We start from the raw sequence: 24593 nt of genomic DNA, 5'->3' as shown, positions 1-24593 counted from the left end.
CGGATAGTTTCCTCCACAGCTGTTACGAGAGTCATGTGTTTGTGATTAATGAACCTTTTGTAACTGTCCGCTATTAATTCTCCCCCCCACCAACTCTTATTATAGCTAGTAAATCTGAATGATCTGTATGACATTTTGGGGTGCCTCCCTCCCACCCCCTGTCTCAGCCCAGTCTTATTGCAACCAGTAAATCTTTCTGCTGCTTCTCTTACCTCCTGGTTGCATGATTCTGCATCCTCAGACGAGGAGCCACTGTTCACTGGATCTTTTTTCCTATTGGGCGAACGACTCCAGCCTCTCTTGGATCATTCATCACTTGGGCATTATTGCCCTTGAACCGCAGCATGTGCTTTGCTTCTTTCTCCCAGTGTGCAAGAAAAAATAGCTTTGGTCTGTCATCTTCAAGGCACAGGTTCACAATGGGTGCCAAGGAGCACAGAACCGTGATGCCCCGCTGTACACGCTGCATTCGTGATCAGATGTGCACCCAGGCTTTGCGTTGCAGATGTGATCCAGATGCACTCTGCACAGTTGGCAAAAAGATATATATCAAAACTTCCAAGCTACATTCCAAGGATGGAATCCAATTAAATGCTTCCATCCGCAGAGTGCGGAGTGACCTCCCTTCTCTCTGTAGTTCTCCACAGGTAGAAGGGGCGGGAGGGACACAGAGGTGCTTTCTTGCTTAAGGGCCCCACATCATGCATCTCTGGATCCTGCCACCAACGTCCACCTGCACGAAGCTCTCATCAGCTGCAGTAATCTGCCAAGACTGGCAGTCTCTGATGAAGCACTTTTTATCATTGCTTGACTCATAGGAGGAGAAGTTAAATGTCTCTTTGCAAGTCCCTGTGGCACCTGCCAGGCTGTAGCAGACTCTTAGCATGAACCGGACTTCAATCAAACCCCTCTGAGCCCCTTCACAGGGAAGTCAATCAGTTGGTAGCCAATTGTTCTGACTTAGCTCCATCACATAGCAGACTTGATACATGCAGATCGGAGTATTTTTCTCATCCATAATGCTCACTTCCTCCTATCCGCCTCCCACTGAGCGCACTATGCACCCAAACTTTCCCTGAATTAATTTGAAATCCAATATAGTAACTTCATTGGCTAAATATATCTCAGAACCCGAGACCCCCTTGCAAATTCCCAGAAGAAGCAAAAGGACAGCAAAATATACAATCCCAGCCATGATTTTTGGTGCCAGTGTTGCTCAGTGTTGCTCTTTCTCTCCTCTATCATGGCAAAAAAAAAAAAAAAATCTTCTGATGGGGGAGAGGGGGAGAAGTTCTCATCCCACAACTGTTCTTCCACTCACGTCAAGTTGTCTTCTTCCCAAAGACTAAAATATTTTTAAAATGCAAAGCCTGCATTTACCAGATTCAGAATGTTGCCTGATTGGGAGGGAATGGATAAGAAGAGGACAAGATTTGACTCTGATGCTGAAATTTAACATGACCACAATTTACATTTATCCAGACTCCCTCTCCTGAATGTTGTTTTTGCTGAAGTTTACCGTAGCAAAAGTGTGATGGAAATTTATGTGTCTGTAAGACACAAACTGGGCACGAGGGTTGGCCCACAATCCCTAACAGGTGTGCTTCACTCTGGCAAACACTGGTCTTCCCTTCTGACTTTCTGATGTTTCCTAGGAGACATTGGTTATTAGTGAAGCCCAGACGCCTGCCACATAAAGCATGAATTGGCCCCCAGATATGATGAGCAAGCACTTCCAAATCTGTTCTGTGTTCAGATCAGTTCATTTGGAGATGGAATGCAATGACATTAAGTGAAGGACAACACCATATATGGCACACCTGAATGAAATTTAATTCCAGAACTAAAACCTACTTAAAGCTGATACTGGTGCCAAAATGACAGCCATCTACCAGGACCTATTTGATACCTCGTGCTGGCTTCTTCTTCAGGAAGTGAATGGGAAGAAACCCACACTTTTTCCAGTACATTTCTCACTCTCCCACTGGAATGACATGTTGCCCAAATGATATCTCTCTTCCTGAATAAGAATTAAGCCTAAACTGGTCAGTTTTTTATAAAGATTTTCAGCAGTACCACAAAATACCTTTCCCTTCCGGTCAGTGTTGTTATTCCTTGACAAAAGGATCACTTGTTTTTGACATTGTCTTCCCAGGCCTTTACTGACACAGTTGCGTGACATGGGCTACACTGGCTGTCACTTGAAGCCTGGGCCCAATTCGAGGTGCTGGTACTAACCTTCAAAGCGCTAAACAGTTTGGGGCAGGTTATCCAAAGACTCACCTTATTCCTCATGTATCTGCCTGGACCCTGAGGTCTCTTCAGCTGTCTTTCCCTGGCAGCCCCTCCCAAAGGAAGCAAGGCACTGGGCTACCAGGAGGAGTGCCCCCTTTATATTCTTTTTTGGTGCCTTTGATGTTCTCAGCATTTTAACAGTTCACTTTTAAACTTTCTTTTTATATATTGCATTTTATTCAATATATGGAATGAAATCAGCTATGTTTATTCAATCAGCTGTGCTTCTCTGCTGATTCAATTGCAAGTGCTACAATGGTTTAGTTGTTTTAAACAAATTTTTGCCTCTGTGGTGTCTTTTTAAACGTTTGCTTCACTGTAACTTTTGTTAACCACCAAAAATGCCTCAGCTATTGGGTGGTATAAAAATGTAATATAAATAAATACATCAATCACTCAATCAATCTAATAAATATTAATTAATGTTGCTTTAATTAATAGATAATTAAGGCTATCTATCTATCTATTAAAAGCTTTTCTACCCCGTCTGCCACTAGTGTCTCAGGACAGCTTACAATAAAAGCAAATCAGCCACATAGCATTTTGTACCATCTCATTCACTGCAAGTTCCTGACTGAGTCGATTCACCCATGAGACTAACCTAGAAAGGGAGAAGGAGCTGCTGTCAGGGAAAACGATGGTGTAAAACAGGACTGGAAAATGGTGGATCTTTCAGCAGTCTAAGTCTCTAAAGGTTCCATCTTATGTACACTTAGACAAAAAAGAGTCCTCACATTCCACTGAGGGACTTTTTTTCCTGAGCAGATATGCATAGCATTGTCCCTTAAGAAAATGATCAGGAAAAAGAATTTTGTCATGTGAAAATGGCTAGTTTCTGCCTGAGGGGCAGAGTTAAAGTGTTTTCAATGTGAAGGGAGGTTGTACCATTGGAGCATCCGAGTCAGGGCTGTCTTAATGCATGGGCCTGATGGGCACTTGCCCGTGGGCCCCATACTAATCTGTGTATGTTAACCCTTGGAAAATTGGAAAACTTCCAAAATGAACAGTAGTTGTCGTAGGGGCCCCAGTACACTGCTTTGCCCGGGGCCCATAATGCTGTTAAGACGGCCCTGATCCGAGTGCCAGGATGGGTGGAATGGAGTATTCTGAAAGGACGCATGACTGGCTGCAACCCCAAACAGGAGCTTCGTACACTGCCCTTATGCAGACTTAGCATGTTTGAGATGTGTTCATTGCTGACGTAAGTGGTGGCTAAAGTTAGGTACCAATGGTATTTCAGGATAAATTAATCCTTTCTTTCTGAAGAACATATGGCCAGGGAGGGATCCAGATGGATTTGAGCTGCTGAGGTAGTAAGTTACATTCTCTCTGCTGGAATTAGCTCCCATTTACAAGAAACATGTTACCACGCAGCACAGATTGCAAGTGTCCCTGTTTGGGAGAAGCGATGTAGCTGCCACTGTCATGGCTGATATACTTTTTTCCCAGCACAGCAGCCTGTGAAAAATTTTAATGGTCCCCCTTGATTCATTCCTCAGATTCATGAATCTTTTTCTTTTCACAGTAAGCTATTTTAAAGGAAGATTTATTTATTTGTAATAACAAGAATTTTGCTTACCTTTTAAAGCCAGGATTGGTTCAGCCAGTAGGTTCATTGCCAAGGGTCGTGCTGTTCAAAGCATGGCAACCAGCTGAAAGGGTCCAGCAGTGCTTCCACCTGCTTCCTTCCACGGATAGCACCTGGACCACCTTGACTGTCTGCCCTACAGTGTCTTGCAATGATGCAGATGGGAGAGACCAGGGCACACAGTCAGTTTGTGGGCTGATACTCCTTCAAGCCCACAAAACAAAAGGTAGGTGTCTTGCAAACTCATGACTATGCAAATAAGCAGGGGTATTTGACAGTGAAGAAAACAGCAAAGAGTGATCAGACGTGGCTTTCCCTGAGCAGAGTGCAATGCATGGGTCAGCCACTCAGAAATGCCCAGAGACCTTCAGCTGTTGGGAAGTGTCGAAATAAATACATATATAAACAAATAAATAAACATAATAAACTGAAACTTTATTGAAACTATTTTTACTTTTTCAGCTGAAACTATTTCTACAATATTTTAAAGTTATTTTTTAGGAGGTACAGAGATGAGAGAAATTTCCACAATTGCTGCCAGCCTCTTAGGAGCATCTTAGGGTGGCCACTCTTCTAGACAAGGAGCTAGGCTAGATGGGCTGATTCAGCAAGACAGGTCTTACACCGGAACAATGTGAGTCTTCCTAGTTTCCTGTGTAGCATTTGATGGGTTCCACAATGACAGGTTCTTAAGAGAAAGCAAAAGCAAAAGCAGTCTCCCTATGATCTGATACAACCATTTAGTCTTGCTAATTTGCTTTTTGTACAGAATTCATATGGCATGAGTTATGTCAAATTCATGCAGTGTCTTCTAGATAATGAGAATGAGTCTGCATGGGAAAGACAGAGACAGCAAGTCTAATAAAATGTCACTTTAACTCTGGCAATTTTCAGACCCATATTAATTTATTACAGCCTCTAGGGGACACTTTGTTACAAACCTATTACATCCAACACTTGCTTGCTTTATTGAAAGGTGATGAACCAAAAACAAAGCAAATCAGAAAAGAAAAGAAAAGCAAAATCCCAATCTTGGTAGAGGGATGTTAGAGCTTTGTTTTACCACCTCAGAAACTTACCATAAACAGCTGAAAATGTATGCTTAAGTACACATAATAGAATGTAAGAACATGCATTTACTGTACGGAAATTTTGCATATAGTTTGATTGTAAACCTTGCTTAAGGTCAAAAGATCATGCCTAAGCACTAAAGCTGTCCTTTGTTTCTGAGTATATGTTGAAATAATGATGACACATCCTGTCGCTTGTCTTTTAAGCATAAATTGGAGCTTTACTGTCAAAGATTTGAATCAGTCTCCTTGGCAACATTTGGATTAATAAGACGCTAAGGCTGCCCCATCCCTTCTTGGCTCTCAGTGTCTAAGCCACATACTAAATAAATTCATTGTTAGATCTGGAATTTCAGTTGGGTCCTGAAAACCAATCCGTTGTCAATATGAGGTCATGACTCATCCTACTTCAAAGAATATTTTCCCTTGGTAAGCTCGTCCTTGCTAACTGTGGTTTGTTAGCTGTGACTGCTCACCTGGCCAGTTTCAGGCATACCTGTTACATCTCTGCCAGCTGTGAACCCAAGACTGAACTCTGTTCTCTGAAAAGATTTAGATAAAACCATGCAGACCCCCTGATATTCTAAGGACATTTTCACATAAGGCTTATATGTACCTTTGAGCATCTTCTGTGCTGTAACTGCCATGTGGAACTACCATTAGTGTGGGCTAGATGCAAAAGAGACACTGAATACACAGTGTAGCCAGTGTAGACTTTTTATTAATATTGTTTAATTTCCAGATATGTTCCCCACTCTTCCCATGGGTCAGGGTGATAGCTGTGGGGTAATTCCATTTTATTGAGATATCTCAACTACTCTGCAGGGCAGATAATGAACTGGCCTGCTCTGAGTAAGTCCTCCCGGTCAGTACCATCGCTGAGTAAGGATTTGAGTCTGGGTCTTGGCCAAGTCCAGGATTCTGTCTACTGGATGGACAGGGACTATGGGGCCCTTAAGCTCTCAGTAGACTCTGACTTCTCTCAGGCCTAGCCAGCATGGACAATAGTCGCAGATGATGGGAGCTGAGGTCCAAAATTATCTGAAAGGCCACAGGTTCCCAGCCCTTGACCTACCTACCTCCCAGACCAATTTTTACCCAGGTCAATTTGAAGCCTGGAATGAAAATAGCATGCCCCGAGTTTTGTGCACTGTTGTCTAGAATGTATCATCAAAATCAATGCATTGGTAAGAATGTTAATGAGCATAGAGCTACATTAACTCATCTTCAGGTACTTTAGGCTCACCCGGAACCCACATTAGTCAAAAAAAAAAAAAAAAGGTGGGAGTTGCATGAATTAGGCCTCAAGCTGAAAGAGGCTTGACCCAATTTCACCCACGAGTTTTGAGAATGTGAGGAGCTCTCACCTTCCCCAGAGCCCCGTCACTTAAAAACACTTTTAACACATTGCAGGAGAGAGGAATTCATCTGCACTGGAAAACAACCAACATTAAGTACGTTAGATGTGCCATGATAAGTTGTTAATTGCTGTCGTGTTTCCACAGAAGATGACTTAACTGCATCTGGAAGGAAGTGGTGGCTCCTCGTCCGAGTCTGATACAATGTCAACTGGGCATAGCTTATTCTCATTTGTGAATGTTTAGAGTTGTTACAATACAGTCCTGAGCAGAATCTGGATTATAAATGTATGAATGCTGAAAAGAAGATAATGAACACCTCACCATGTAGGCTCTCATAACCAATCTATGTATTAAGCAGAACTGGGCATTAAACCTTTATCCATAATTATAACATTTTAGGATGTGGGGGTGGTGGCCTGCTTGACTGCTCCCCTCAACACAAAAACAGCATCTGAAGGAGGATGCAAGGGCTGAACCATCTCTCCCTTGCGTGCTAGTTCTCTATGCACAGAGGCAAAACCTGGGTCATGAAAATCCTTCTAATCCTAGGTAGACTGACCTGCAAGAAAAGGTTATGCCGTGATGCTGATAAACTGGACACTCTGCTCATGTCCAACCACAGCAGTGCTTTGGCTTCCCAGCTTGCATCTTCTTGTGAAAAAAGAATTCCAGTCCCTAGGCTTCAGCTGGTACAATGTCCCCTCACATTAAACTACACATAAGGCCATTGGATGTATCAGGGGAGTTTTTTGTTTTTGTTTTTTTGTGTTTTTTGAGAGCAAGTGAGTTTAGCACCAATTTGTATCAGAACCAGAAAACACTGGGACAATAAATTCTCAACCACATTTGCTTCAGAAAATCCAGAGATTTATTTATTTGATTTCTATGCCGCCCATTAACCAAGACAGTTCCCTGGGTGCTTCACAAAATTGAACAAAAATGGAGATTAAAATAACAATTCACTGAAGTCAGTGGAAGATGAAGTTTCTTTTTCTTTCTTTTTAATACACAGAAAGGGGTGGGAGATGCACATTTCAGGAAGCAAATTGGCAGTGAAGGCTTAATTCAGCCCTTCCACTTCAAGTGCAATTTCTCTTGCATCGTGCTACACATGTCCTCCCTCCCCTGGGCATTTGCTTCCAGGCTTTCCTGATGCCCTTCCATGTCTGAAGAAGATCCATTCAACCGCATCCCCTCCTTCCAATGCAAAGTGCTGAGTCTTTTGGACATTGAGGAGACGGGCATTTGAGGCATGTGTTGCTCCCAGTACTTTCCCTGGCTCTTCAGGGAACCACTCTTCAGATGTTTTAGAAAGACAAGCTTCTATATGGTAAGAAACCAAAAGTATATTTTGGGTCTTGCTTTATAATGAATAAAACCCAGTTTGCTGCATCTATAGGGACATAAAATGTGTGTCCAGCTGCATAAAAAACAAAACAAAAAATAACCGTCCTTCATGTCTCGTTGTGCTATTTCTTTGGCTTTTTTCTTGCGCTGCTGGCACGCTTCGGCTTCTCCACCTTTTTTTTCTCTTCAGTGGAAGGTTGTTCCTCAGGAGGGGGCTCCTTATTCTTGGCAATGTACAAACTATATACAGAAAAAACGAGGGAAGGAAATTGTAAATTGTATGGGAACAGGAAAACATCTATCACACCTTATTGGAAACCCAAGTAATGTGTGGCATCCCTATGTAAGAGGAAGGGCCCCACTGCCACATTCTCAATAAGATTCAGAACTCTGGTTTCCACTTTAAGACAACAGAGTCCATACAGCTGATGGTGTTTTGGATAAGACACCAGGCTCTGTTCTCATAATTGTCACAGGGTCCACCACCCCGTTGTGCAAACATTTCATTCAAATGCAGACCGTGTGTTAATTGTAACAAACAGATGAAAGAACACTAGACCAAAATGCATTGTAGGCAACACCAGTCACAACAATACAACATCACTATCCCTTCCTGAACTCTGTACATTTGGCTTGTCCATCACTACATTCAGACATGGTATCTAGAACCTAATTTGGCACCCTGACAATATTAGCTTTCAAGTTCCTGGCTGATCCAGTCACAGAATTGTGAAAGCAGTAGTCGGTGAAGTTTACAAAAAAATTAAAGTTGGGTCAGCTGGTTGTTATTTAACAAGAAATAAGCTACAAATGGCCTTTAAAACTTGTAAGATCCCCAGAGTGACAGGGGTCCTTGCAAGAGGGGAAAAATGAAAAGTTGAGATATAAATGTAATGTAACGACATAATATTAATTATATAGCCTCTTCCAACTGATCCATTGTCTTTGTATTATTTCCTTTGACAGTTATCTGGTAAGAAAAAACAGCTGAAAACAAGTCTTAGAAGTAAAATGCATTATGCAAAGTAAACATAAGCAAATTTAATTTGCTCAATTTATCATGAAGGCATAATTTGTTTTTTTGCGCTCATGACCCCTTAAATTTTAAATAACCGTAGTAAGACATTCTATTGAAAGGGAATTTTTGCAGATGAAGACTGCAACCCTGTCCTCACTTGAGTAGGAGAAGCCCCACTGAACTCAGTGGAGCTTACTTCTGAGTAGACATGCACATTGGTTTATATGCTTTTCTTCTAGACCAGACTTCCCCAACTTGGACCCTTCCAATGTATTCAACTACAACTCCCAACATCCCAAGCCAGCCAGTGAATGTGCTGGCTGCAATGAAGGGTGTCACAGCCCAAGAGGTCCAAAGGGTCCCGGGTGGGGGAATGCTGGTCTTGACTCAAGTGCACCCTCAGGTTAAGGCCTACTTAGTCTAGGGCAGTCCGCCTTCAGTCAGTTTCAAAGCCCTAGATCCTTTAACTGCAGGTGACAAGGAGTGAATGTGGGTTCTCATATATGCAAATGACATGCTCTGCCATTAAGCTGTGACTCCCCCTCAAGTGAAAACAAGTTATGAGTTTAAAACATAAGAATTGCCCTGCCCCGTGAAGCTAAACCAGGAATTGCATTACCAGCAACAGCCACAGATATTCTTCTGGGTGATCACAGCAGATCCTGATTTGGACTGTCTGCCCTTCTGGTCTGCCCCAGCATCTGCTCTACAGAGGTGCACTGCCTCCATGCAGGGAAGCTTCTTGTTCAAGGAAGCACTTGAATCATTGCACTAGATCTGCTTCACAGGTTATGGAAATGAGGTGCATGCCTGTGTACCACAACGCGCTCGGTGTTCTCAGCACCATGAGCATTCCTACAAGTCTTCTTTTTAATTACATATGTACTTTAATTGGTCTGAGCACCTCTGGTGGGTGCATGTGGTGTAGGCAGAGTTCTTTAAAATTATATTTATGGTACTTATATGTTACTGGAAACACCACGGATGCAGTAAACACACATACAGTCAGATATTGTAATATGCAAGCTGGCCTTTATGTCTTCCACCAGGTAATTGCAGACATCGCTGAATACCTGACAGAATATAATCTGTCACTGCATGATTACAGAAACCATCCTCGATGACTGCCTCTTGTCATACCCCTTAATCACTCAGTGGCAGTAACCCGCCCTTAGATTGGAGACAGGTCCTCCCACTGAAGGTGCAAATTCACATGGAAACATGTAAGGGCAGGAGAACTCAACTAGTGCTCCTCTTCGATTATCATCAGAGATACTTCCAGAGAACAACAAACTGGTGGAAGGGTAAACATTATGCTAGCACTAGTTTTGTTCTGTGGAAAGTACAGCATTATCTAGTTCCCATGTGGAAGATACAGAAGAGTTGGGAACAGAAAGAAAATCGTTGGTCCAGTGGGACCTTTACTGTGTCCTGGGAGCACCAGATTTGCTATCTTGGGTATCTTACTCCAGGTTCTCAGTAGACTGAGGAGAGAATAACATAAAACCGAAATAAATGTCCTTCCACTCTCCCAGTCTTCACTTCACTTCTTCACTTCACTTCACTTCACTTCACTTCACTTCCCCTTCCCTCCTTTCCCTTTACTCTCCCTTTCCTTCGCATTCTGTGGTCTCACTCTGTCTTGTCCAGCCCTCACCACATGAGCATCTGTTGCTGCTCCCCTACTCATCTGTCTCCTCTTCTGGGATAGCCTTTTGTAACATGGCTGTGATCATGTTTGTCACTGTGGTTTTACAGAATCATTTTCCTAACTTGCGTCCTAATGTCTTAGGTTGCTTCCCTCCTGGGAGACTCACTGAAAAGCTATCCATTATCCAGGCCTAAAATCCTCACTTACTCACTATTTGCCTTTATTAAAGTGGCAAATCATACCAGTTTCTGGGTCAGCTTTACCAGACTGACAGCAGCCCGCCCTCCAGCCCGAATCGAGCAAGAGGCCACAAGAGAAAAAGGTTTCCTTGGATCCAGACTAAGGCCCCGCCCCCTCATTTATGGTTCCCGAAGGATTTATTTTCTGAACATGGAAAATACATTCTGATGCGTGCCAGGCACTTGTGTCCTCAAGTGAGCATGACACCTTCAAACCAGACTGGTAAGAACATGACATCAGCTCACACCTCAGAGCTTGCACTGCAAGTGTGCTAGAAAACCAAGTGCTTGAAGAAGCAGGATGACCATTGAGACAACACGAAAATGCAGTAGTTTGGGAGGAACATCATCTGGATTCTCAGTGGTGATGGAGCAAGCAGGTTGTGTCATTACCAGAAAGGACTAGCATGGGAGCAACTAGATTTGGGGAGCAGGCGATGTGGGTGAAAGATTAGATTCCAGCTGATGGGCAAGAATTTAGAGAGGTGCTGCCAGTCAGAGTAGGCAACATTTGCCTAGATGGGCCCTGTGATGTGACTCTGTATATGAGAGGTTCCTATGTTCATAGCATACCCACCACCCTGAGTTATATTAATTTTACCATATCCCCAACTGAAGTACACTTACCTTTCTGCAGCTTGGTAAGACGCTTTCTTTGGAGATTCAACAGTAGGACTGGGAGGAATAATGAACAAAATCCATGTAAATGAACACGTTGACTTGCTATGTACATTTTTAATGAGTTGTTCAAATTTATAATTTATCTTAAAACAATGTTGCAGGTATGTATCTCCTCAAATGGAACAAGTGCAAAAAAATACTCCTGGGGACTATTTAATTTATCCCATTGCCTTGGGACCCACATAGAGTACCAAAATATAGATAAAGCTTAAAAAAAGCACTTCAACAAATTAATTTCATTGGATTGCTGTCATGACACTTATGAGCATGTCTTCCTTGCAAGTTCCATTATTCTTCATAATGGTAGTTACTATTCTTTATGACATTTTAATTCCACCCTTCAATATGGAAAACAATGTTGTCCCCATGCTATTCTCACAATACGTGGGATACTGAGGCGCACGCCACCCAGTCAGCTTCACAACTGAGCAGGGATTCAAACTCATGTCTTCCTAATCTTAGTCCAACATTCTAATCATTCCGCTGCATTTGCCCTCTTTCTTAAGCACAGGACTGTGCAGTTTGCAACCTGGTCACTAACCATACCAAAGCTCCCCTGTGTCTGCATAGCCTAGGACTACAGAAATCAGAAGATTGCTAAACACCTAGCAGGCCACAAAGGAAACGGGGTTGTGCAGTGTTGAACTTGGTGGGCCTGCGGGCCAGGTTTACTGCTTTAGGACAACAGAGTCCATACAGCCAGAGTCACTGTCAAGGAGACCAAGACAAGAAATAAAATCTGCACTTCCAATCTGAACCACTCCGGTTCACAGGTAACAGATGAATGATCAGAAGACCTTCTTCTCCAAGGAAGGGATGCAAAATCACAGACATTTTGTGAACTGGAGCTCACTAATGGTCCTAAAGAGGAGGATTCTCTTTCTTGGAAAATATCCTGCACTACCTGTGCTTTAGCAAACATACGTCCAGGTAATTCCCCTGAGATCACACTCTAAACACTCATTTTTGCATTATGTGGGGTGAATGCATGTTTTAAATGGTCAGAGGTTTAGAACAGGAATTTAACAGAGCCTGCCTTTACACAACACAACAAGCAGTCTCGAGTGGCTACAACAGTGCATGGTTTGTCTACCCAATAGATGACAGTTTATCTACCCAGCAGATGATCAAGCATTTTCTACATTACTGTGGTTTTCATTCTTTCTGCTCAGTTCTCCCACTGTGGCCCTCCAGAAGTTTTGGACTACATATCCAAGCATTCTCAAACAGTGGCCCTGCTGGTTACAACTGGTGGGAGTTGAAATCTGAAAAACTGGAAGGCACCAAGCTGAGGAGGATAAAACTATAAAATTGCAAAGTGCAACAAAAAGAAAATTATCAATAATAATAGCAGCCTAGCATGATAACACTGTTTTTTAAAACAGCTTAAAAGTGTCTGAAAGCCATAGCACCTTTATGGGCTTAAAGTAGCAGTGCCTAGCTTTGTTCCTCCAGATGCCAGGCTACAACATCCATCATAGCCTGGCCTGCAGTTGGGCTTTGTGGAAGTTCTAATCCAATGACATTTGAGAACACAGGGTTGGAATCTACTGGACTTAGATATGCTAATTTAAACCAATTGGTTTTGAAGGTCTGAATTCACAGGGCCGTGTGTGTCTCTGTTGGGTCAGAATTCCATAAACATGGGGTCACAGCTGTTAGCCATGACAGCCGACAGTAATTCTTAAATCAGTAAGAGTCAAGCTGCCTGTATGCTTCTTCCTGGCCACTGTGATAAAAGGGATTCTGTCCTAGATGGACCTTAGGTCTGATCCAGCTGTTTTCCTACCACCAAAGCCAAAGTGGATAGAGACATGTCCAGGGACGACCAGATTCGATAGAGGACACATTTCAGGATTGCACAACTTTCCTTCACAATGCCAGTAATGATGACAGGAGCCTCAATGGTTGAAATCCTTCCTTCTGAGCAACTGTGAACACCACACAGAAGACACTCTTGCCTCCATTTAATTTGGCAGCACTGGCTCATGGAAAGTCAGGCCTTCATGTCTGGCAGCAACCTGTACTTGCAAAAAAGGTGATCTAAGGGTCTGGACTTGCCAGGTAAAGACATGTACCTACAAAACAGAATTTTTGCTCACAACTGTATTTACTCCATTCCTTAAAAAAAAGAAGAAGAAGAAGGATTACAGCCATGCCTCTTGTTCTCCTTTGGACTTGTGCTCCTGTGCTTGCAAGGGAGAAGGATTGCATCTTGATCTAAAAAGACACCATTAATTTCTTTTTTGTTATCCCTGCACAAAGTCTAAGGAAGATTTAGTTTACAATTGGGTTAGATAAGAACCAGCAGAAATCCCGGGGGTCAGCAAAAGTAATTCACTTCCATGACCCATCCTTCTCGGAAGCTCAAGGACCTGGCATATAAAAGAAAATGCCTTTTGCCAAGGCAACTTCATTGGATGCTTAGTTAAGATTATGGGTAGAGAGACACATTCTTAACTGCAAGGTCCAAGGGCCACCAGCAGTTCCCAATTGCCTCAAGTGTGGTTCTGCACCTCAGTCTTTATAATTCAATCTCAATCTCTCTCTCTCTCCCCCCCCCCACACCACCAAATACACACACACACACACACACACACACACACACACACACACACTTAGTACTGGCTCTTTAGCTCTGCTTTGTGTTGTTTCCTTTAGGAGTAAGCTGGCTGCTCTGATCTGGGCCACTGAAGGAGACTGCAGGGGCCATGAATCAGGAGACCTACCCTGCCGCTCATCAGCTATAAAGTGTCAGGGCGGGAGAAAAGGAAATGGTAGGCACAAGGACCCAATTAGCTTTGGAGAATAAGGTGCTTAAAAGACAAAAAGCAAAGTGATTGGCTACTCCAGTAGGAATATGTGAATGTGTGGGAACACTGGTAGATTTCGCAGCACTGAGAAGAGCTCTTTCAGTAGCAAAAGAAGATCCATCCCAATCCAAGGTCCAAGAATGAGCATGCTGGAATTTGCCTCCTGATGAGGTCTTGCTTAGATGACATATGGAGCTGTCACTTCTTACTCCTTTTTCTGTGAGAGAAAAGATAACACAAAATATACAGTATTTGGACAAAGACTTCGGGTTGGGTTCATCATTTCAACAGCTGGGCTCACTTGAGTAGAAATGGAGGGACAAAGAGGGATATTAACACTAAAATAGATCAGACATTTCAAAATTGTCCATTCATCTGTATTGCTGTGAGCTGGGTCTATATGGAGAGAGTTTTGGTATTATTGTCCCATGCTTAGGGTCCCTTCATTTTTTGTTTTTTAAAACTATATATCACTCCCTTTCTTTCTGGCTGAAGACACAATTGTTTACACATTTGTCTAATATTATGATTGAACAAAAATCTGTGAAATGCATACTACTCATCTTAATAAGGCATACAGGACTAAACTGTATCTGTTCAAATGTGAAACACTGAATTGGGTGAATGTGAGAAACAGACTGGCATTGCTTGTATGACAGTAGTATGTGTCAGGATATTTGTGGTTGTCATGATGCATTAACAAATATACACCCCTGATATCCAAACCATGCAACTCCAGCTTGTCTCTTCTGTAACAAATCTCGGGTAGGAGCAGCTACGTATGGCCAATCAAGCAAGTACACTAGCACTCTGGCTTCCTGATGGTAACCTAGAGTTTACAAAAATTTTAGTTTGCCATGGCAAGCAAACGAGGGCACAGATGCATTGCAGAGAATGGCAAATTTCTGGGCCACTGCTTGTGGCTCTGCCATTTCAAGTGGCAGAGGAACTGCTAGCTAAAATTGGACCTATATAAAACACTGCTGCTGTCTTGCCACTAGAGTAAAGCGGTTTCTACAGTTCCTCAAACTGGGTTTTTTGCCCTCCTTTACTCCTTGCCTCTGCTTTGCAGTGAAAAAACCTGGGCGAAATCTTTGGCTCAATTCTAACCTGAGCACAAAGATCTGCGTCTTGTGTCTCACATTCTTGCCTCTATTGTTATTTTCCTGCATTGTCCAAAATTAGATTGCGTGCAGGCTCTTCATGAGAGTCTTTGCTTATCTATAAAATCCCGTGTGTACTTACAGTGCTATACAAATACAAAGTATTTCTTCAGGATCTTTATATTGATTCTTCCATCTTATGTCACCCATAATGAACTTCCTGTAGTTGATACCTTTCATTTTCTCCAAGTCAAAAATGAAAATTCTGCAATTTAGAAGCCAGTTTTTCAAGAAATGGTGTGAACAGAATAATTATACTACTAAATTGGGATTACCTGACAACTTCATAACTTTTCACTTAAACACAAGACCTGTTCTTATGCCAGGCTGTTGTACTGACTAAATATTAGTCTGGAAACTAGATTTCAGGATTTTTAGTAGAAAAACAGTTGGGGCAAATGTCCCAGGCTCTAAGGTTTCTGTTGTATTTGTTGCTGAGCCTCTGTAATGGGAAGGGGGAGCTCTCATAATAGAGGGGGAATTAGGTGATAGGTTCATAAAAATAGGCCTATATAAAGGGACAACCAGGGCCACAAACCTTAGTGATTTCTCTGCCTGCAAGCATTAGCGATTTCTCTAATTTTCAGCTTTTATGGCTCTTAATCTTTATACTGTTTCTTGCCTCAAGATAAAGGAACACAGCCTTACAAGAAAACTAATTCTGAAAGAGTGAAATGAATGGGGAAGACTTCATTACAGCAAATGGAAATGATGGCGTTGCCTAATGAGGTGATAGCAGAGTCCATTATGTAGATCCACCTGTGCATAGACTCTTGTTATGGCCCAAGACTGGCTTGCTATGTTCTTATGTTAGCCATGTTCTCTTTCATTCTTAAATATGTTTGGGATGCAGAAGTAAATTGAACTGGAAATCTGACTATTTTGCAAAGTCCAGCAAGATGTGATTGTAAAGTACTAGATATTGCTAATATGTTGTATGTGTGCACACACGTATGTACACTGCTTCTGTGCAACTTTTTCTGAAGCCGAGCAGCCACTAGGGTTCTGTTAACTATTTATTCACATCAGAGCATTTTCCACTCTGAGATCTCATTCTTAAATTGCAGCTTAGTGTTTCCATTTCTTTACAAACAAAAGGGGGGGGGAGCCTCTTAAGTTTGATTTTAGTGTGGCTGACTTCCAAAGGCCTAGGAGGGAGGGAAGGTAGAAATCCAGATAAGTAAAATGCAGTTTCTTGAAAAACATCCCTAAAGTAATATGGCATAGGAAGAAAACCATGTGATTAGCCCTCTTTCACTTAGTTGACATAGATCTGAAAAGCTCTGGGCACAAATAGCAACTTAGACTGTTGTTCCTATGCTCCAAGCCCATCCCCTTATACATAAAAACTTAGGCCCCCGAAAGGACATTACTTTTAAGTGTACCTGGCAGTTATGACTTTTCATTTTATTCTAGAGTAGGTGCAGGGACCCCAATCCAGTTCTTAAATGTTGCTACTAATACTCCCCTGACCAGAGGGATCTGGGCCCAGTGCCTACCCTACAGGGGTCTGCTTCCTTTTTGGGTTACTGTGCACATCTGGAATTTTGAGTGTCATGGGTGCTCTCACAAAAGGGGCACCATGGCAGTATTTTGTCTATTCACAAAATGACTGCCACATTGAACATGGCAGGTCACAGAATACTCATCTCCCAGAAGCCACACTGCTGAGGCTAAAAGAAACAGGACTTGCCCCAGAGTCCAAGTACAAGGCAGAGGGGTGGGAGTCAGAGCTCCAAAACCATCCCTTTGAACCCATATATAGATGACCCTGGAAATCAGCACTTCAAGTCCGCTTCCCAGCTTTTTAAAAGCTTTAATGTTTTAAAAATCTAAGAAATAAAATAAAAATAGGGAGAGGCAGGGAGTCTGGCAGAGTCCGGCAGGTAGCAAGCAGGGACCCTGGGACTACAGTAAATGAAAAAAGGCATGGCTGCTAGTCACACATTGGAAGCCATGTCTGCTTTGGTTCACAAACCGCAGGCGCTACTATCAGCTTTAGGCAGCTGCATTGGGTGGGGAGAGGAAGAATCCAGTCCCTCTTCCTGCCTCCCCAAGAGATGCGTTCTGACTGCACCGTACACAGACTGAGGTGTATGGTGAAGCAACAGCATCAGAGGAAGAGTCTTCTCTAGCCTTGGGGGTTTGGGCTGGGCTGGGCTCTTATGCAGTGCCAAAAAAGAAGGGTATCATTCAAAGAGAAAACAGATCATCTCTTCCAGTGATGCACTTTTTGATGTTTTACATATTGTTTTATTGTATTTTATGTTGCTCTTCTTTGCACTGGTCTATCACCGAAACAAAACCTGCAGGTATACACTGGCAAGCTGTTGTGCAGCTGCCATAGACCCACATAAACTGAGACCAGGGTATCAGTGAAATATAATAATTTAATTTAAATTTTAAATGTTACTGTATCCACTGATTTTATTCTGTTTTAAATATTTAGGTATTTTAATGACTTCCTTTTACTGGTCTTGTGTTTTCATGCATTTTTGCACTGATTTGTTTTAATATTTCTGTGTTGTATTTTACTGGTTTATGACCAAAATAAATTCATTCATCCATTCATCACTACAAGAGAGGACTCAGATCCACATTTAATTGGAATATGCGAAAACATAGGTATAGGTGCAAATGCAGAAATAATTACTATAATGTAAATAGAAATCCAGTAGCTCTCCCTGCAGCAGGGAAGATTGTGGCAACTGGGTGTCCGGTGTTCCTGCTCTACCTACTGCCCAGGTGCTAACTGTGGATGGGCAACTTCAAGGTACCTGCTCTTGCGGCTTTTTTGGGAACTTCAAACTGGACTTGGAGCAGGCAGGTCTTCACACAGAGGACGTCTTCTCTAAAGAAGGACACATGGCCACCCTAGCATGGCCCTAGCACTGATGCGAAGGAGAGAATAAGCTGTGCCTTCCTAATGCTGCCATAGTCTTTATTCCACATCCACTTAACGACCTGCCATACAGGCCTCTAGTGCTGTTCAAGGGTTTAGTGTTTTGATAGGACAAAGGGGCTGAGCAGGGAAACTCTGCAAAAGCAATATATGTGAAGGGCTTTTTAAAAAACTTCCAAACAGGCAGCAACAAAGGCCCAAATGTCCTGGGATCTGAACAAGATTTACAAGCAGTCTCCTTGTTTCTTCCATCACTTGCTTTAATTCAAAAAGCATTTTAAGTATTAGCAAAGTTCCAGTGTGTGTCACCACACTCAATTATTCACAGCAATGGAGACAGACATTGACCGACTGCACAAGCATTAATGCAATTTAGGAATAGGGACTGCTGGCTCCCCGATAATTTATTACAGATGATTATGCAGACCAGGAGAATATCGGGGGCTTACTTACAATAAATGTACAATCCATAAACCATCACTAACTGAAACGTACACCGGATTTCCTCAGTTCCTTAGCCTGTTTTGGATTCCAGGTTTATTATCAAGGTGATTTTTATCTTCTTATATTCTGTTGCCCAAGACACGTAAGTCATTCAGTGTATCTCCTCCTATTGAACTATACAGATGGATAGCAGGTGGGGAGCATTAGTAGAACTGAGTGTTGCTTTCTGCCCCCATTACAATATGCTTAAAGTCCAAAACCTTCAGAGTTTGCTTTCAGAAAGTTTCTACTTTGCCTTCGGAAAAAGAAAATGCTTGGAAATGAGAGCCGAACAAAGAGGAGGGTGTATGACGCAGCACCCAAATGTTATGTTCCACACATGGCTACATTTTAGCTCATTCTTAATGAGTGTGCCTGGGTGACATCATGCTATGGCACATGCCAGGTCTGCCCATGGAAGGGCAGCGCGCTCGGGCAGCGGCCAATGGCCTTGCACTGCCTTCTCCTCCCCAGCTAGCATACCGCCGGTCCTTCCTCCATCCGTGCTACTGACACTGCCTGCCCTGTATGTCGGGAAGGCACACCCATCCACGGATCGCTGCTGTGCCATATCATAACCACTTGGCGCCTGCTGTGCAGTTCCTTACACTCCAAGGGAAGAGTAAAAGGGGGATACTTTGGTTTGCATTGAAATAGACGGTGGCAGTTCATTCTCCTATTTACTTTCCTGACTGGTGTAGGAGGAGAAACTTGTCCACTTGTCTTTCACAGAATGGCCTCTCTGCAGGAAGGAGGTTTAACCCTTTCTTCCCATGCAGCCTCTGCAAAAAAAAATCCTCCCCCACCCCTCTGCCCGCATGCCCTGGTGGTATTTGTCCCAGGAGGAAAGCTGTCATCAGTTGGGACTGATTTTGGCCAGGGCTTCTGTGGTGGTGGTGGTGATGTGTTTAGGCTGGGGAAGGTTTGTCTGTTCTGGCCCTGGATTAAATCCATTACTTTAAACTCTCCAGCACTGAAGGAACAATATGTAAGAACACTTACTACTACAGTGATACCTTGGCTCACGAACTTAATCTGTTCCATGACTCTGGTCGCGACCCAAAATGCTCGTGAGCCAAGTCAAATTTCCCCATAAGGGTCAATGTAAATAAGGTTAATCCATTCTGTAACTATTTTTTAATCACAAAAATCTGAAGCAAAGTGACAAAGAACAATGAAGATCACAGCCATCCCCCCCCCCCCCCCCCCCCCCCCCTGAGCATGGTCCCCCCCCCCCCCCCCCGACCCCGATTGTGTCTGTGTTCCCTGCCCGAGCGTGACTGCAGCCATAGGCAGAGGAATCACTGAGTTTTTAGAAGTACAAACAAATACTTGGGGAGGCACAGACTGTCCCCCAAACCCTAGGAGGGGACTTCCCCCCAGCAGCCCAGTGAGAACTGCTCACAGGATGCTGGCTCAGTGATGCGGAAGGGGAATAGAAAGGTTACGGAGAGGGAGAGGCCATAGCTGGCTGGACCTGCAAATAGGAGCACACACCACATCCCAGTATTTCACTGCTGGCCCCACTTGCTTGCCTATTTGTCTTCAGATAAACTGTCTGCATGGGCACTTCCCTCTTGCTCCTTGGCTCCTATGATCTCCCTTGTTTGAACAAGATGTATATTGATTATTCCCTGTGAAGACTTAGCAATCTAGTCAGAGGACAGGATGTGGAATGTGTATGTTTTAAGTCTTCCTCATAACAAATGCAACTACCTTCAACTTTTCCTGAAAGCTGGTGCCAGAGATTTGCCTTGCTGACCTTTGAACGGACAGACGTTCCTTTCCACCGCTTTCTAGCATTCCTTTGCCATGTCGAAAGCATCCTATTTGACAGGCCATCATCCCACTTTCCTGCCCCCAACTGCAGGCGGTCTGCCGTGGCAGATGCAGAAAGAAACACAGCTGCTCTGTTTCCACAGCTCTGTGAGTCACGGGTTGGACCATGACCATTGCCCTGGTTAGCATGAGCTGTACTGTCACTCTGTAGGAGTCACGGGAGGCTAACCTGTCGACCTTATTCTCACTCCTCTTTGTTTCTAGATCTGATCATTTGACTTAAAAACATACGACCCCTCTCCCTGGCTGATCTCACATTTGCAGTCGTTTCTGCTCCGCCACAAAAAGTTCAGTGCCAGAAGGCGTTTGACACGAACAAAAGCTGAGATGTGCTCATCATGCGCTGCTGCTCTCCCATTGTCAGCTTTCCCTTATTAATTCCCATACAGTTGAGGAAGGTGCAAACGGCCATTGCCTCCTCTATTTTCACACGTTTCCCTAAATGACTGCCAGTCCCCCGTGTTCAGTGTTCTCCCCCCCAGCTGATATCCATAGCTCTGCCTCGTTTAAACGAACTGGCCTCCTCCGGAAGTACCTCATACAGACCCCTCTGCCCTCCCTGTTGCTGGCTTCCCATCCTTCTCCCAAGAGTTCTGCATGGGTGAGATCAATGGCACTGATCTGAGAGAACCTTTTCAACATGTAACTCCCAGTACTCTGTGGTACTGCAGTTCCCCTGTGAGGAAAGGTTACAGTATCTGGGACTGCATATTTTAGAACAGTTGTGAGTCCTGTGTACAAAAACAACAGAGGTGTACAAAAACAACAGAGGTGTACAAAAACAACAGAGGTGTACAAAATTATTCATGGTATGAAAAAAATGGATAAGAAGATCTTTTTCCCCCTCCCTGAAAATACTAGGAGCCAGAGTCATTCCATGAAGCGGATTGCTGGGAGAACCAGGGCCGAGGAGTTCAGCACACAGAACTATGAAATTCACTTCCCCAAGACAGAGGGATGGCCACCAATCTGGATGGCTTGGATGGAGGAGCAGGAAGAGGCTGACAGTGGCTACTGGAGCTATATGCTGTCTCTAGTATTTATTTAAAGCTTTTATAAACCGTCCCCTTACTAGTGTCTTGGGATGGTTTACAACAAACAACAAGTAAAATAGAAATTAAAAATAGCACAGCATGCAGTATAAAACATATAAAAACCAATTAGAAATTAAAATAATGGGAGAATAAAAATGGTTTTTCCTGGCACGGAAAAGAAAGAAGTGTTGGCACCAGGCAAGCCCCTCTGGGGAGCGTATTCCATAATCAGAGCACTGCCACAGAAGGCCCTCCTCAGGGTAACCACCCTCCTAATCTCTTTCAAGGAGGGCTCCCAAAGAAGGACCTCCACCTAGATCTCGGGGGTGGGGGGCACATAGGGAAGGAGGTGCTCTTTCAGGTATCCAGAACCCAGGCCGCTTAGGGCTTTATAGGTTATCACCAGCACCTTAAATTGGGCCTGGACTTTAACTGGCAGCCAGTATAAGTGGTAAAGGACTGTCGTTATATGCAAATACCTGCCGGCCCCCATTAATATCCTGGCAGCTCTATTCTGGACCAACTGAAGTATCCAGACCATCTTCGAGGGCAGCTCCACATAGAGCACATTACAATAATCCAGTCAGGAAGATACCAGGGCATGGGTCATTGCTGCTAGGCATTGCTCATCCAAGTGGTAGTATCTCTGATGAGGTACTACCAGTATATCTATGATTACCAATTGCTAGGAACCTTTGGCTGCAGAATACAATCGCAGTCCCATCCTGTTTGGTGGTTTCCTGTGAGCAGCTGGTTTACTGCTGTGTGAAAAGAACGTTGGACTAGATGGACCCTTGGTCTGATCCTGCTCAGCTCTTCTTATGTTCCTATCTGGCTGTAGAAAGTGATTATTTCAAGCCAACAAAGTCAGAAACTAATGCAACAAATACTACATTTTTTATGAGATGAAAGGGCATTTTGCCATACAGGTGAGCAAAGCAAAATGGTAGATACCTGAATAAATGGATGGTTTGAGTAGGAATGGGAGGGGGGAATTTGTCTGTGTTTGCATTTTAATATGGACTCTCCTAATTTCTCACTTCTGAACCAATATTTGATCCCGAAGTCAGTTATGCTTCAAAAATGCATAACATTTTTTAAACAAAAAATGCATTGACTGGGGAAAGTGCTTAGAAAAGTGTGCATATGACTGAAAATGTTTAAAATGCATTGCATTATGAAATTGCCCTGCCAAAATTTGCATGTTAGGCAAAATTTCATGCAAAAAATCATGACAGCACCAAAATGCATACGTATTTTCATTCAATTATACAAATGTTCAGGACAACTCAAACTTAAGAATATGAAAATGAGAGAAGCCAAAATTGACAGTTTGCCCATCCTTAAGATGGATGAATTGACTACTAAGCTGGAAGAAGACAATGTACCATAGAAGTGACCTGAGGCACTTGCCTAACTTGATCTGGCCCGTCTTCAGTTAATTTTGCAGAATAAATTTGCAAAGAATGGAGGTGGTAGAGGCAGGAAGATTACGTCATGCTGTATCTATATAATGAGCGCTAGCCATGTAGTTTTCTGAGACAGAGGACTCCCATTCTGTCCTACAGGGGCTGAGGTGGTTGAAAGATATCAGATTCCTTAAAATAAATGATATCTTTAAAGAATCTTCTTAGTAAATATATAACCCAGAGTTGATAGTGAAATGTGGATGGGATATCCTAGCATATTAGCTACTGTGCTTTTGAGATAGGATTCGATGGGTCAGTGCAGGTAGATTATATAAAAAGTGAATCAAGTAAATAAGATCTTGATCTATGAACTCCTGTGCAAGAAGCCATGAGGGCATCTGCTTGTGACCTTGGAAAACGTTGCAGTGAAGGCACCAACTCCCAGTTCCCTTCGTCCTGCATTCAGATTATTTTGCAGAGAGAGCAAATGCTTGCAAACAGGCTACACAAATGTTTCCCAACTTCCCATGCTATCTTTTCTTTATCCTTCAGTGAATGTCTGTAAGATCACCAGCAAGCTGTAATGACGCATAAAGTGCTTCCTGGTCTCTCCAGTTCACACAGAGACATCTTGCTATCAGTGGGGGAGGGATCAATTCCTATAGCCCATGAGCCCAATCCAGCAAAAAGCAGCAATGATTAAATTCCACTGAAAACAATGGAACAGGACTCACGTGACTTAATGTGAGCCCCACTTATTTCACTGGGGCTTCACTTTTGCTGGAGTGTGCCAGCTGCTTTAGGACTCTGGGATGTCTGCTACTTTATGTCTTACAGAATTGTATTCAGTATTAGGCCTGCATGGGCAGACCCATTGAAATGAATAGGCCTTGGACCAACACTGAATTTAACTCTGTTCAAAGAAGCCTACCAAATACTTAGAAAGTAGAATGTGACTGGGGTGCCATCCTGTTTCTACACACAACAAATTTATTGCAGTGAAAGCGTCTACAGCCCTTACTGCAGCAACCTGACACTCTGCTGTAGTTCAAGTCCAACTGCCACTAGTTTATGGGCTGGAGGGAATCACAGAATGAAGTCATGCTCTACCCAGATATCAATGTCAGCACAGTAATAGAGGCCCGAGCCCTCTTGAACGTGACTGCAGAGAATACCACAGGCGCAAAGAGCCATTAGTCACCCATGGCAAATAGTTTACCGGACTGTACTAGAGATGACACTATATCCATCCACCGAAGCCATGCTTTCAATGGGCTTTCTTCCCCCAATCAACTAAGCTCCTAAAAACAGACTGTAAATCTTGTTCAGTGCTAGAATGGCTGTGAATGGGGCCCACATGACATAAAATAATAGAGGCCTAAGAACAGAGCTGGCAGACAGCTACAGCCTCTTGCTGAGGGACAAGGACTGGGGCTCCGTGAGCATAACTAGACACAATTCCGTCGGGCTGGGTGAAGAGCATTCTCAGCTGTGAAAAACAAACAAACCAGGGAGCTCATGTGAAGAACATGTAGCACTGTGATCCGGGCGCGCATTTTTCTGTTTCCACAACCTGAACCTTCCTTTGAATATGGCCTTAGAATACAGGGCTGGGCAGTGCGGGAGGAAAATATTCAGGCTGTGCAAAACATTCCCCCAGATAAATGTTTCGGGACATTCCTGGGAGTGGGGAAGGGTTG

The 24593-nt window shown here is 43.3% G+C and overlaps 1 protein-coding gene across 1 annotated transcript in view; it reads right to left on the bottom strand.

The window, feature by feature from the left end:
* Positions 1-23979: 23979 nt before the first annotated feature.
* The window catches only part of CUNH3orf20 (chromosome unknown C3orf20 homolog), a 44848-nt gene continuing 44234 nt past the window's right edge, over positions 23980-24593 (bottom strand). Inside the window, exon 14 of the mRNA XM_044451522.1 lies at positions 23980-24055. Within this exon, the coding sequence (XP_044307457.1) occupies positions 23980-24055 (76 nt within the window). The remainder of the gene's footprint in view (positions 24056-24593) is intronic.

This window comes from Varanus komodoensis, unplaced genomic scaffold (genome assembly GCF_004798865.1).
Source record: "Varanus komodoensis strain SLA01 unplaced genomic scaffold, ASM479886v1 scaffold6_2, whole genome shotgun sequence".
NCBI classification, from domain to species: domain Eukaryota; kingdom Metazoa; phylum Chordata; class Lepidosauria; order Squamata; family Varanidae; genus Varanus; species Varanus komodoensis.
The sequence above is the reverse complement of the archived record's forward strand: the minus strand, read 5'-3'. Positions and strand labels throughout refer to the sequence as shown.